This window comes from Emiliania huxleyi (genome assembly GCF_000372725.1).
Source record: "Emiliania huxleyi CCMP1516 unplaced genomic scaffold EMIHUscaffold_368, whole genome shotgun sequence".
Classification (NCBI taxonomy): domain Eukaryota; phylum Haptophyta; order Isochrysidales; family Noelaerhabdaceae; genus Emiliania; species Emiliania huxleyi.
The window spans coordinates 86,773-100,608 of NW_005199211.1; the positions used below are offsets into that span (position 1 = coordinate 86,773).

Consider the following 13,836-nt stretch of genomic DNA (forward strand, 5'->3'; position numbering starts at 1 on the left):
GACGCGCGAGGCGCGCGAGGGCGAGACCCTCCGTGGTCCGATCCGAGATCTGCCAGATCCGCCGAGATCCTCCGAGGCGTGATCCAACGTGGACTCGTCCCCGGGCCGCCTCTGCCAAACTCCTTTGCCCTATCTCCGTGTCTCCTTGACCCCTCAGGTGTGCGCGCGCGTGCCGCTGGCGATGGACGCGACGCTCCTCGCCGACCTGATCGAGTACCGCAAGGACCGCGACAAGGCCGTCGTCGCGGCGGCGCGCTCGCTGCTGCAGCTCTTCCGCGACCGGATGCCGGCGCTGCTGCACAAGAAGTACCGCGGCAAGGGCTGCGACCTGGGCGAGAAGCCCGACGCGTATGGCGCGCTGCAAGTTGCGACGGGCGTCGAGGGCGCCGAGCTGCTCTCGGCGCGCGAGGCGCGGCTGGCGGCCGCAGGCAAGCTGCGGCGGGACGAGGACGGGGGGCCGGCGGGCGAGGGCGACACGGACGACGGGTCTGAGGAGGAGGGGGGGGGGTCGGAGGAGGAGGTGGGGGGGTCGGAGGAGGAGGAGGAGGAGGAGGGGGAGGGGGAGGGCGAGGAGGTGTCGGAGGGGGAGGAGTCTGCGGTGGAGGTTGGGAGCGACCTCAGCGGTGACGAGCTCGAGCGGGACAGCGGCGACGAGGGCGACAGCGAGGAGGGCGAGGAGGGCGACAGCGAGGAGGGCGAGGGGGAGGACGGCGAGGGGGAGGACGGCAGCGACGCCGACGGGGCGGAGGAGGGGGAGGGGGAGGGCGGCGGCGGCGAGAGCGGGGAGGAGGACAGCGACGGCGGCGAGGGTGTCGGTGCCGAGGAGATGGCGAGGGCGGGAGGCTCGCCGGCCGCGCCCCCGAGACCGCCTGAGATGATCCACGCATCGGCGAGACTAGGCGAGGCGGATGGCCCCGGCGGCTGCGGCCCCCCGCGTGGACGTGTCGCGCATACTGACGCCCGCCGACTTTGAGCGCATCCGCCGGCGCACGCAGCAGAACACGCGTTCTAGTCTTCCAAGTAGCGCCCTCCCTGGGGGGGGGGGGGGGGCACGTATTCCGCTGATTCGGCCGTATTCGGCTGCACTCTCATCCCTCGCGGCCACGCGGTGCTCGGAATACTCTCCTCGAACCCGCATTCCCGCCGCGATCCTCGAACCCGCATTCCCGCCCCGATGTCGGTGTCTTCACACTGTAGGCTCAAGCAGATCCAGGAGCAGGCGGCGCGCCAGAAGGGGATGAGCAAAGGGCAGAAGCGGCGGCTGGCGGAGCTCGCCGACGACTCGAGTGACGAGGAGGGCCCGTCGGGCGCCTTGGCGAGCGAGGGCGAGGCGGCGTGAGGACGTGTCCGATGCCGCAGTCCGTGACGTGTCTCCGTGGCGCGTCCACAGGCGATCGAGGGCGAGGCCGTGGACCCGTTGGACATCGCCGGCGTGCGGGCGCGCAAGGCGGCGACGCGCGAGGAGAAGCTGGCCTCGACGGTGGCGGGCCGCGAGGAGCGCGCCGCGTTCGGCCGGCGCAAGAAGAAGAAGACGGGCGGAAGCAGCAACCAGGAGAAGAAGAAGACCAAGAACTTCATCATGGCGACCAAGACGCGGCAGGTGCAAAACAAGGTGAAGCGGCGCGAGGAGCTGCAGCGCCGCGCTCGCCGGTCGAGCAAGAAGCAGTTCCGAGGTTCGGTGCGCAAGGGCCGGTAAGCAGCTTGCCCCGTTCGACTGGAGTGAGGTACGGTCCTGTTCGTCAGCTACGTTGCGCGTGCCTAAGAGCTAAGTGAGTTCGGCCGATTTGGGTCAAAACGCTAAAAGCACTACGCCTAGGCGTAGATTTGGGGCAAAACCACGACCGAAGTGGGCCCGCCCGGGGCAAAATGGTAAAAGTGTAAAGTGGCGCGCCGCAGGCGCGCAATCCGCAAAAACTATAAACTTTGGAGATTCTACTCTCCGTAACCGTATATCTCGGCGCTCTCTCCAAAAATAGACTCGCTCACTATGAGCGGCGTGCCCAGCCGGCGGCGCAGCCAAGCCAGTGCGCAGTGCTCGAACTTTACCGGTATGAGACCGGTATTTTGGTGATATTTTGATAACTTTGAAGAGTGGTATGGTATAGTGGTATGCGAAAGTGGTATGCGGAGTGTTGATTAGTGTAGCGGCTGTGGGTGTGGTCCCAGGAGGCGAAGCCATGCAAGAGTGCGGGTATTACCCGGGTATACCCGGATTTTTGCAGGTAAAAACCGGGTATTTTGCCAATTTCGCCGATTTCGCCGCAAAAAATGCACTCGGGCTCGCTTTGGTTTCCGTGAGGCAGGTGGTATCCCATACCACTTTTTGATTAGTCTTTAGTGCAGGCCTAGGGTTTGATTAGCCAAAAACTCCCATACGACCGGTAAAGTTCGAGCACTGAGCCAAGAGCTTTGTTGCCCGAGAGGGCCTGACAACGACTTCGCCGCCGTCGCCGCCCTTCTTACCTCCACCTTCGCCACCCTCGCCACCCTCGCCACCGCCGCCGCCCACCCCTCCGCCAACGCCGCCCGCCCCGCCCACCCCGCCACCCTTTAATCCTCCGCCCTCGCCGCCGCCCTTCTCGCCGCCTCCCACGCCGCACAACCCGCCACCTCCGCCCCCCACGCCTCCCCCCTCATCGCCCGCACCCCCGGCGCCGCCGCCCTCGCCGCCCGACCCGCCCCAGCCGCCCCAGCCACCTGCTCCTCCGCCCTTCGCGCCGGCACCGCCCTCGCCGCCGCCCCTCAAGCCGGGCGGCCTCACTGGCGACCCTCACCTTCACTTCGCGCACGGCGGCGAGGCCGACTTCCGTGGCGAGGATGGAGCCATCTACGCAATGCTCCACCACTGCGGCCTCGCGGTGCGCCCACGCGTCTCCACCAGCTCGCCCCCCACGCGGTCACTGCCGCCCCAGGTGAGCCCCTGGCCCCGCGTTTCACCCCGGCGCGCAGGTCAACGCCCAATTCGAGGCGTGTGCCTTCCTGCTCGACTCGCCGCCCGACCTGAAGGTGCGTCGCTTCCTCGCCTCCTCGCCTCCTCGCCCGATGGATCCCGGCTAGATACGCAGCTCCCGACTGACGCAACCACCGCTTCTCTTGAAAGGTGCGGGGCACTTTCGTCACCGACGTCTGGCTCCGCATGGTGCGCCTTGCAGCCCTTACTCACATGACATGCGGGGTTCCACACAAGCGTCAGGCCCCTACGCAGCCATCGCAAGGAGCAGCGCACACGCTTTCGGCCTCCCCTCCCTCCAGGTCCTCTAGGTCGTATCCCCACCCCTCTGCTCTAAACAGGTGTCTGAGCTGAGCGGCTCCCTAGTCCGCGTCGAGTTCACTCCAAACGTCCGCCTCGCATTCCCGAAGAGCGACGTCCGGTCGCAAGCTGCCACCGTCTACCTTGCGGACGGCAAGGCAAAAGGCCTTCGGCCAGGGGAGTCGCTCACCGTAGAGGACATCTCCATCTCTGTGGCCAACACAACCACCACCTCCCGGAACGGTCACGTCGCCGTCGCCGAGGTGCTGCGCGTGCGCACGGCCGGCTGGGCGATCAACGCGACCGCGCGCCTCATCTGGCGCTCCGTCGTCCGTGGCAAGAGGCAGGTCATCGGCCTCGCCTTTGCCCGCGCCACCGCCACTCCTTCCGAACTCCCATCCGCTTGACCTTCCGCCCCACGACCGCCGTCCTTGCTGCCGCAGGTCGACCTCTCGTTCGCGCCTCTGCGCGATCCGCTCGCGCCGCAGCCCAAGACGCAGACAGTCGTTGCGCCACACGGCCTCGTCGGCCAGTCGTTCGACGGCGACAATATCGCAGTCGACGGAAAGAAGGCGCGCACCCGAGGCCTGAGCACACTGGCTTCCACTCGCTAGATATCGGCACAGTTTGAGGCCTCAGCCAGTCCTTCCTGCGGACATGCGCGTGCACATGCACATACAACAACAACATGTACATGTCGTCGACGTCCACCCTCCCCCGGTGCGCAGGACCACTACCGCGAGCTGTGGTGGCGGCAGTCCTCCTTCAAGGCCAAGGAGATCACAACGGAAGCCCAAGCCGAGGGCGCCATCGAGGGCTCGGGCGATGATTACAAGGTGCGCCCCCACGGCTCATCAACAGTCCAGCCGCACATAGTGGTCGGGCAGAGCTTCGTGGAGAGAGGTGGGGCTGACCCGCCACCACCCTCCCTCGCAGGTTGTCGACGCGTTCGGCGTCGACTTTAAGTACCGCCGTTTCGACGCCAGGGAGGCGGCGCCACGGAACGCCGACTTGCTCGCGGGCACCAAGCGCGTGGCGGCGGTGCACCCGTGGGAGTCCAGACAGGCAGCGAGCCCGCCACCCCCTCCCTGCCTCTCCCTCCCGCCTCGCTCCACACGTCGCCCCTGCCCACCACCATTGCCGTTGCGGCGCTGCTCAGCCGTAACGGACCCACCCCCTTGCTTCAACCCCCGCACAGGCGGGCACCTCAGGGGACGATGTTCATGAAAGCTAAGGCTGGAGCTGAGGCAGCCGCTCGACCGCGCTTCTAATTCTTATTGGACCGCTGCCGCGCCGATTTTTGTCGGCGCAACATCATAACTCACTATCGGAAGGTACTGTACGGCCCGCGATACTCTATGTGTCTCAAATCTCTCAGGTCAGCATGCATGGAGAAAGTGGCAGCTCTCTTCCGCGGGGCAGTGTTGTGCTTGTGGTCGCTTACAGAGGTGTGCTGTGGCGGGTGTTCCCGGCGCGCGCGGCGGTCCCCCCTAGCCGCTTGCCCGACTTACCCGCTGTCTCCTGTCTCGGCTCGAGCGGAATCGAGCCAGAAAACGAAAACAATCTTTTATTATACGAGTGCGTGGGCGTACAAACACTCTGGAAACTGCGTTACGTGTCCCGGGCGGTGTAGTGACAGTGACTAGTCTGCTGCTTGTCACCTCCGCAACCGCTCCAGCACGGCTGCCTCGAGCACGCGCGCCCGCTCCACAAAGACAAAGACGAGGACGCAATACGGCCCGAAGCGCAGGTAGTTGGCCGTGCCCCCGCTGTACAGGCCAAGCACGCCTTCCGACGCGACCGTCTTCCGCATCACGTCCCACGGCGACGAATATACGGCGGCGCCGCCGCCGCCCGCCTCAGCGGCCGAGGGCGAGTTGACAAGGCGAGTCGCGGCGAAGTCGAACGGCTGCATCGCGGCCACGACGGCGGCGCCCGTCACAAAGGAGGACGCGACGTGCGTGAGCAGCTGGTCGGGCCGCAAGCCGCACGACGAGACCACCCACCCCTTAACCGTGTCGTACGTCGACAGCTGTACGGCCGACGCGACAATCACACGCGGCGCGAAGGCCGAGAGGCCGCGGAACAGCCCCGGCAAGCCGTCGGCGCGGACGATCGCTGCGAGTGCGCCGCCGACCGCGCCGGAAGCAGCGGCATGCTGCTGGCCGACGGCGAGGGCGCCGCTGCTGCTGGGGGCCTGCAGACGCGTCTTGACGATGAAGAACGGGTTCGAGGCCAGCGCGGCGAGGCCTCCGGAGATGCCGGCGAGCCCCAGGCTCTGCAGGTACTTGCGGAGCGGCGACGCAGTCTCGTCTGTGCCCGAGAGGCGCTTGAAGGTTGCGTACACGCCGAAGCGGACGCTCACGTTGCTGAACTGCCAGAAACATCCCGGATAGAGTCCGCGCTGCAGGCCGGCGACGCCCTCGGCGCGGCCGATCTGCCACAGCGCCGACAGCACAGACGGGTAGGGCTTGCTGCCGCCGCCGGCGCCTTGCAAGAGAGAGTGGCGGCGCTACAGGCGCACAGAGAGGGCGCTCGCGGGCGGTGGGCTGTAGGCGACGTGGCAACGTGGCAGTGGCTGTTCGAGTGCTGCTCTGGCGCCTTGCAGCGCCATGCGGGTTTTAACGACGTCCACCGGGTTCGTGAAGACGTAAGCGAGGACCGCAGAACTTCCGGAGCACACGAACTCGCCCCACCAGGGGCGCTCCGCGGTAGAGGCAGGCATGCGAGGTGATGGGCCTGACTCGGGCGTCGAGAGCGTCGCCTAGCCTCTGCGCTGTCTGGCAAACGCCTGTGTGTATGCCCCACGCCTCATACGGAGCGGATTCGGGGGCGGGGGGGGGCGGGGGGGGGTGCGGGGGGGCAGTCGTCGAGACAACGGGCGTCTTCTGATAAATGCAGTATGGAAGATACAAAGAGACGGAGGAGCAACGAGCGCCCTGGCGTGAGCCGAAGACACTCCCTCCGTAGACACTGATCACACACGGGTGGGACAGGGTGGGTCACAACAACGAGGCACGAGAGCGTGCACGACAGAGCGACGGCGCAGCGTACCGCCGTCCAGCTAAAAAGCGGCGGCCGGCGGTTGCTGCGCAAAGTGATCAGTTCTAAAATAGGTGCCGGGGCCCAACGGATAGATGAATCCGGGGCACCCTCCGCTCGAATCCCTGGCCGGGGGTTCGAGGTGGCCCCCACCCTGGGGCCTCCCATCAAAGGGACTGCGGCAGAAGACGCCCAATCTTGCACAAGTGCAAGAACCATACGTCTTCTGATAAATGCAGTATGGAAGATACAAAGAGACGGAGGAGCAACGAGCGCCCTGGCGTGAGCCGAAGACACTCCCAACTGCGCTCCGTCACCGGTGTCGCGGTCTCCCCCACTGAGGGCGATCTGCGGGGGGGAGTCGCGCCGCCGACGCACTCCTTGGATCACGCCGAAGATCTCGTGCTTGGTGGCAAGCGCGGCCTCCTGGAAGATCACGCAGCGCTGCAAGATCATTGAATCGCTCAGGAACACCTCCGTGATAACCTCCAGCGGGCCAGTCGGGGTGGAGAGGTCGATGCTGCCAATCTTGCGGACCGCGTCCTGGAAGGGGGCGCTGTGGATGGCCTCTCGGAGTGAGTTGTCCGGAAGGCCAGCCGGCGCGCGGTCGAACTTGCCCAACGCCGAGTCCTGGGAGTCGCCGGTCGAGGTCATGACTGGCGCCTTCCTCGAGGGCTCGAGCGATCGTGAAGCTTGCGCAACCCCGCCAGGATCGAAGCGAACGGCTTGCCGTTGGTCAGCGCGTGTTGGTAGGTGGGTAGCCGCGCGTGAAGCTGAGCATCCAGATCAGTCAGGAGCAGGTCCATAGGGCGCCGATCCGTCGGAAAGTAGAGCGAGACGAGCTGCCGGTAGGCTTCATAAACGACCGACGGGGGCGTTGGCCGAGGCAGCGCACGGAGCAGGGAGTCGAGCGTCGGCGCCTTGGCTGCAATAGCGCGCGAGCAACGCTGCTCGGCCACTCGGTCGCGCGCCACGGTGGTCCCGCCCACATACTCGGCGCGAGTCTCAACCTCCGCAGAGTAGTTCTGAAAAGAGTTGGTCCTCAGGCAGGCCGGGAAACTCGAGCGGGTAGTCTTCAGCATGCTGAGCACATGCCGAGCGAGCAGGGCGGGATACCCATCGCTCGCTCGCGGAGTGATGTGACCAGCGGCGGCGGCGAGCGATGCAGCCCCCACGACGGCGCTCCCCATGGGATCGACGCGCGCTGCTGCCGTGAAGACGGGCCCCAAGCAGCGGGTCATGTCAGACAGGGCTGCGAACGGGACGTCGGCCGTAGGGTCGCAAAGAGCCCCGACTGTCGCGTACTGCAAGAAGTCGACGGCCTTTGCTTCTGCAGATGGCGCTGGCCCCAAGGGCACGATCGCCTCAGAGTACCCCAAATCGCCCCACTGCAGATAGAGCTCGGGCACCGGGATTTGGCGGGAGTGCAGAGCCTGGATGCACACCGTACGGAACGCATCCTCATCCACGTGCACCGTGCTGAAAACGCCGAGGTCGGACAAGGCACCGAGGATGCGGCGCCAAGCCGCGGCCAATACGGCCAGCCGCAAGACGCTGAGCCTGTCAAAGTGGGTGGCCACAGCGGGCTCGGGCTCACTGAAGGGGAGCAGCGCACTGATGGCGACCCACTGCGGAATCTGGACCCACGACGGTTGCATCCCCGGAGGAGGAGGGGGCAGCTGGAGGAAGGCCGGATTGCCCACCACAGACCACGGAATGAAGCGCAGGGTAGAGCCTACCACTGTTGAGTCGACGGGTATCACCAGTGGCTTTGCGGGATCGGGGTGCTGCTCGGCCGGAATGCTGAGCTCGGCGGCAGTGAGGTCTGGCATCGCAGCGCCGGTCGTCTCGTCGAGGGCTACCTCTCGACTCTACTCCCGTGTCACAACAACGAGGCACGAGAGCGTGCACGACAGAGCGACGGCGCAGCGTACCGCCGTCCAGCTAAAAAGCGGCGGCCGACGGTTGCTGCGCAAAGTGATCAGTTCTAAAATAGGTGCCGGGGCCCAACGGATAGATGAATCCGGGGCACCCTCCGCTCGAATCCCTGGCCGGGGGTTCGAGGTGGCCCCCACCCTGGGGCCTCCCATCAAAGGGACTGCGGCAGAAGACGCCCAATCTTGCACAAGTGCAAGAACCATACGGCCGACTAGCGGGGCGCTGCGTCGTACGTCCCGTTCGCCGGACCGCCGCCGCAGATGCTGCGACCGTTCGCAGTGCTTGTGGCCGCCGCGCTGGGGGTCCCGCCGCCACTGCGTTGGAATCGCCGCCGAGCCCTCAGCATCGAGTCCTCCCACGCCGCCACTTGCGCCGACCTCCTCCCCGCCGGCTCTGTCTCTCGCGCCTTTCCGCCAAAGCGCTGGTCTCGGCTCGAGAACGTCACGCTCAAGCTGCGGAAGGCAGGCGCGACGGTGCACATCGTCGCCTTCGGAGGGAGCTTCACAATGGGCCACGAGTGCCACGACGCCCGCGCGCGCTACGTCAAGGGCGGCCAGTTTGGATTCCACGGTGGCTCGATTGAGTGTGCGTGGCCGGCGCGGCTGCAGGAGCTGCTGCAGCAGGGCGGCTACGAGGCGAAGGTGGAGGTGCACAATGCGGCGCACGGGGCGTGGAATACGCTCACCTGGGCCATGGAGAACGTCGAGCAGGCAGACCACTTCCAGCGGGCAGATCTGATTGTCTTTGAGGGCTCCATCAACGACGCCGGCCTCTCTCCAAAGACCGTGCAGGCGATAAGGAGGGGAGGAGCGGGGGGGGGGGGGGGGAGGGGGGGGGGGCAACCTGGAGTCGCGACCTACTTAGAGTCATCCTTCAGCGAGCACCGTCCGATGACTCAGGCGAGTACCACCGCCCTGTTGTCGGGCCTGCTCAGCCTGCCGCAACGCCCGGCCGTGCTCATCCTCGAGGCCTGCACCTCGGTGCGAGGCCTGTGGGTGAACCACTCTCCACAAGGGTTGCTGTGAACAGGCGGTCCGCGCCGCCTCGATCCGGGGAGCACCCGGCACCGCCGGCTGCATCGAGGACGGTAGTTGGAAAGCGGTGCCGGGTGGGGAGGATGCTAGGTTGGGCGTGTGCCAGCGAGACTGGGTGCCCTCCCGCTCCCTTGCCACACGCCAACCTCTCCTGCCCCAGTTAGTACTCGCCCTTGTAGGCGATGCCGGACGTGCGTGCCCCAGTGCTTCGGGGCCTCGGAGTACCCGCCGTCTCTTACCGCGACGCCTTTTGGCCCGAGACCCTCGCACCAGTAGACCCGCGAGCGCTTCTCGGCTTCCGCTCCCTCGACGAGTACTCCAACCATAGCCAGCACCCGACCGTACACCTCGGGGTGGGAGCACACGAGCGGGTTGCGTGTCTGTTGGCCGCCGCGCTCTCGAAGGCTACGAGCCTTGCGAGGCAGGCGGCGGCGGAGGGTGAGCGGGTCCCCGTCAAGGAGTCTCGCACGCGACCAGGACCCGCGTTGAAAGCGGGGCTGCCGGCACGCTGCGACACGCCGGCGAGCAAGCTCCAGCCGCCGCTCACCAGCTTCCAGCCCGCCGTCGAACCACGCGGTTGGGAGTTTGGCGAGGACGTGGCCGGCAACGGCAAGCCGGGGTGGTGGTCGACTGCCGCGGGCGCGACCACACGTCGCGGGCTAGATCCGGGTCACGACTCGTTTAGATCGTAGCTGTCCTCGGCCGCAGGCACAAGCATTCTGTTCTCCGTCCAGCTTGGTGGCCAGGGTCGCGTCATCCTCGCCCGCTTGCGCAGCTACGTCCCCGAGATGGGCGAGTTCCGTTGGAGGCGGGCCTATCGCTGATGACATGTGTCCCGACGCGTGGCGCGGTTGCGCTAGGCGCCCTCGAGGCGAGCCTCTGGCGGCCTGAAGCCGTACATGGTGGCTCCATACCTGCCTACGGCGCGTGGAAGAACCTCTCCACATGCGCTGACCACAAGGACGGCCGCTGGTGCGGTCAGCACCGGCGCTCTTGCAAAAAGGACTTTGTGCGTTCGAGATGTCGCGAGACTTGCGGCGAGTGCCGCAAGGCGCGCGAGGCCCTCTGCGAAAGTTGGGCTTGCCCGGTCAGCTCGTGGTCCATCGCGTCGCATTGGGCAAAGTTCGAGTCGGTGCCCGAGCACGACGTGCATTCGGTCGCCAACGCGTCAGGTTGGCACTACCTCCACCTCCGCGTGCTTCCCTCTGAGTGGAGGCCCGGTGCTCACACCGTCGCGTGCTCTGGGAGCGGCCAGAAGACCTGCGTGCGACGCGGCGAGACCAAAGCCAAGGTGAAGGTGCTCTCCATCGTGACGTGCTGAGGCTGTCCGTCTGGGGTTCACGGAGAGTGAGTGACCCACTCCATGCCATGCGCCTTGCAGTGCGAGAGAGAGTAGCTGTAGCTGAGTTAGTTGCGCGTGTAGGATGTGAGAGACCGACGGGGGGAGAGGGGGGCATAGAACTACTCGATAGCGGTCCCGCCATAGCTCCCGCATAGGAGCAGGAGGGCTAGGCCTAGGAGGCCGCATCGCGTCGCGAAGAGTGCTGTTATACGTTTTACCCAAAACAACCACACAAGTTTGGTTCTACCGCTAATATCGCGCGCGGATAAGGGATAAGGCGCGCGCGCCGCCGTGGTGGCGGAATATAGTGTTAATGCCCGGCGTACACTCGACCACGAACCAAGCCTACGAACCTGTGTCTTTTGCTTTGCCAACAACAGACCTCGATCGAAGCCAAAGAAGATATCGGCGAACGTCCCCACTGCCAGCAGTTCCGGAGACAGCACAATGCTCCGTGGAGAAGCAGGCAGAGCGACTCACCGCACACGGCACAGCTCCCCTACTCCGTCTCGCGCGTGATCGCGAAGCGCAGCACGCACCCGACAAAGTCGAGCGCCGCGATGCCGTTCGTGGCTCCGGCCGAGTTGCTGCCACTCGTGGATCTCGTAGAGCGAGACGACGAGGAGCGCCGCCCGCGCGCGCGCCGCCGCGGGGAAGAGCGAGTGGCTTGCCGGCTACCACGGCGCCGCCGCCCGCCGGATCAGCGCCGCCGCCTCGCCCTCGCCGCCCGCGGCGCGCTGCAGCGGCGTCGGCTCGCCCTCGTGCAAGTTTGCACCGCTGCGCAGGAGGGAGGTGGCGCGGGCGGCGGTGAGGGTCTCAAGGTGCGCGAGCGGCGTCCAGCCGCGGCTGGCGACCAGCCAAGCGGCGAGGTCGGCGTGGCCTTCTTCAGTTGCAGCCTCCTCGGGCGTGCCGAAGGGCGTAGCGGCGCGGGAGGCGCCGTAGGAGGAGAGGAGCTTGTGGCGACCTCGAGGTGGCCGTCCTGGCACGCCGCGAACAGCGGCGTGGCGCCTTGCTCATCGGCCTGGTCGATCGCCGCGCCAGCCTCGAGGAGCAGCCGGACGCACTCGAGGCGGCCCTCCTGGCTCGCCATGATCAGCGGCGTGGCGCCGTCCTGCCTGGCTTGGTTGACCGCCCCGCCAGCCGCGAGGAGCAGCCGGGCGATCTCGAGGTGGCCATGGTGGCATGCGGCCAACAGCGGCGTGACGCCGTCGTTGCGGGCTTGGCTTACCGCTGCACCAGCCTCGAGCAGCAACCGAGCGACCTCGAAGTGGCCCTTTTCACACGCCTTGTACAGCGGCGTGACGCCGCCATGTTTGGCTTGGTTGATCGCCGCGCCAGCATCACGGAGTAGCCGGCCGATCTCGAGGTGGCCCTGCTGGCACGCAACGAGCAGCGGCGTGAAGCCGCTGGCGTTGGCTTGGTCGACTGCCGCGCTGGCGTTGAGGAGCAGCCGGGCGATGTCGATGCAGCCTCCATGGCACGCAACGAGCAGCGGCGTGGAGCCGTCGTTGCGGGCTTGGCTTGCCGCTGCGCCAGCCTCGAGCAGCAACCGAGCGATCTCGAGGTGGCCCTTCTGGCACGCGACGAGCAGTGGTGTGGCGCCGTGCTGCTGGGTTTGGTTGGTTGCCGCGCCAGCCTCGAGGAGCAGCCGGGCGATCTCGGGGTGGCCCTTCTGGCACGCGATGTACAGCGCGGAAGCGCCGCCGCCAGTCGTCGCCCCGACGCTCGCGCCGGCTTCTATCAGCAGCCGCGCCGCCTCGGCCTGCCCGTGCCGAGCGGCCCAGGTGAGCAGCGTGTCCTGCCCCTCGGTGTCGTGCCGCGAGTCGAGCTGGGCCGCGAGCGATGTGCTGCGCGTCCCCTGCCCGGAGAGGAAGGCGCGCAGCCGGAGGAAGGCGAGGCGGGCTGGGCTCCGGCTGCTGTTCACGTAAACGCACAACCCCGGGCCCGAAATCGCTGTTCACATAAACGCACAACCCCGGGCCCCGAAACAGCACAGTGACAGTCAGACATGCAACACGGGGACCCAGGGAAGGCGAGCAAAAACCTTATCGCGCGCGCTAGACGCCGACTCGGAGGCCGCACCGGTCATGCGCGCAGCCGGAGAGAGAGGGAGGCGCTCAATCGCTGTTCACAGAAAGAAGAATCATAAGTTTTTTAAACGGTTGCCCGGCCGGGTTGCTGCGCAAATCTCGCGCTGCGCTAGGCCCAGAGCGAGTTCGCGCTGCGCTAGGCTCAGACGGCGTGCGTGCGCGGGCCGCCGGGGTGAGGACCACCCCACCTTCCCACGCCCACCTCCTTCGGGCTCGGCAGCTTGTCGGGCTCTACCTCAGCCCTCAGCCGAAGCTGGGGCCGGTCCCGTAGGCCGTCCGTAGAGCCGAGAGAGCCCCCGCGTCCCGCGATGAGCGATGAATTCGCGGGGTCGGCGCCGTCGGGCGGTCGGGGGCTCGCGGGAGGTGGCGTGGGAGCGCAGCATTCCCAGCCCTTGAGGGCGGGTTTTGATTAGTAGAACAGTCCCTTGTGTCGCTGGTGCGCTTGGTCCTTCTTTGAAGCTATTCTGCAAAGGGGTGTGAACGGAGAGAGCAAACTCTGGCAGCTCCCACCGCCGTAAGGTGACGCAAAAAACACGCTGCTGTTACAGGGGCTGGGCGCCACTGCAAAGGGGTGTGAACGGAGAGAGCAAACTCTGGCAGCTCCCACCGCCGTAAGGTGACGCAAAAAACACGCTGCTGTTACAGGGGCTGGGCGCCACGGGTGAGCTTTCGAGGGGCGCTCTTCGCGCGCCTGCGCTCCGTACGCACCAGCTGCCGAGGGGCGCGCACTTCCCGCCTCGAGTACCGCTCGACGAGTCGAGTTATTGGCCGGCGACCGCTGCTGCGACTGGGCGACGCGCCTGTCACGGGGGCTGGGCGCCGAGGGCGAGCTTGCCTGGGGCGCTCTCCGCGCGCACGGGTTCGCCCGCGGCAGCTGCTGAGGGGCGCGCCATGCTCCTCTCGATGATCGACCGACGGATCGATGTCTTGGCCGGCGACCGCTGCTGCCGTGGGATGGCGCGCCTGCAGGAGGGGCTGGGTGTCCAGGACAAGCTCGCGGGGCGGGCTCTCCGCGACGATCAGCTTCGTGCGTGTTGGGCCCCGACGCGTGCGCTCTTCCAGAGCCGCGCGGCCGTCAGCCGCTGCCGGGGGCGCGAGTGCCCCCTTTTAAGCAGAAGGGGCTCCCCCCCCCCCGGCTTC

At 66.8% G+C, this 13,836-nt stretch overlaps 4 protein-coding genes across 4 annotated transcripts; 2 read left to right on the forward strand and 2 right to left on the reverse strand.

Annotated features, from left to right (window-relative positions):
- Positions 1 to 181: 181 nt before the first annotated feature.
- Positions 182 to 1,696, forward strand: EMIHUDRAFT_242785 (hypothetical protein; the record flags this gene model as incomplete). Its single annotated transcript, XM_005772045.1, has 4 exons — positions 182 to 486; positions 1,198 to 1,286; positions 1,325 to 1,362; positions 1,391 to 1,696. 4 exons carry the CDS (start codon positions 182 to 184, stop codon positions 1,694 to 1,696), a joined length of 738 nt encoding a protein of 245 aa, XP_005772102.1.
- Positions 1,697 to 2,177: 481 nt separating this feature from the next.
- On the forward strand, positions 2,178 to 4,521 carry EMIHUDRAFT_242786 (hypothetical protein; the record flags this gene model as incomplete). The annotated part of the gene is made up of 9 exons (XM_005772046.1): positions 2,178 to 2,294; positions 2,799 to 2,858; positions 2,950 to 3,006; positions 3,101 to 3,139; positions 3,292 to 3,597; positions 3,694 to 3,807; positions 3,979 to 4,086; positions 4,187 to 4,291; positions 4,462 to 4,521. The coding sequence occupies 9 exons, from the start codon at positions 2,178 to 2,180 to the stop codon at positions 4,519 to 4,521; spliced, it is 966 nt and encodes a 321-aa protein (XP_005772103.1).
- Positions 4,522 to 4,907: 386 nt separating this feature from the next.
- EMIHUDRAFT_75419 (mitochondrial carrier protein) lies at positions 4,908 to 5,975 on the reverse strand (the record flags this gene model as incomplete). Its single annotated transcript, XM_005772047.1, has 2 exons — positions 4,908 to 5,720; positions 5,811 to 5,975. The coding sequence occupies 2 exons, from the start codon at positions 5,973 to 5,975 to the stop codon at positions 4,908 to 4,910; spliced, it is 978 nt and encodes a 325-aa protein (XP_005772104.1).
- Positions 5,976 to 6,314: 339 nt separating this feature from the next.
- On the reverse strand, positions 6,315 to 8,124 carry EMIHUDRAFT_242788 (hypothetical protein; the record flags this gene model as incomplete). Its single annotated transcript, XM_005772048.1, has 3 exons — positions 6,315 to 6,569; positions 6,671 to 6,959; positions 6,995 to 8,124. 3 exons carry the CDS (start codon positions 8,122 to 8,124, stop codon positions 6,315 to 6,317), a joined length of 1,674 nt encoding a protein of 557 aa, XP_005772105.1.
- Positions 8,125 to 13,836: the final 5,712 nt, after the last annotated feature.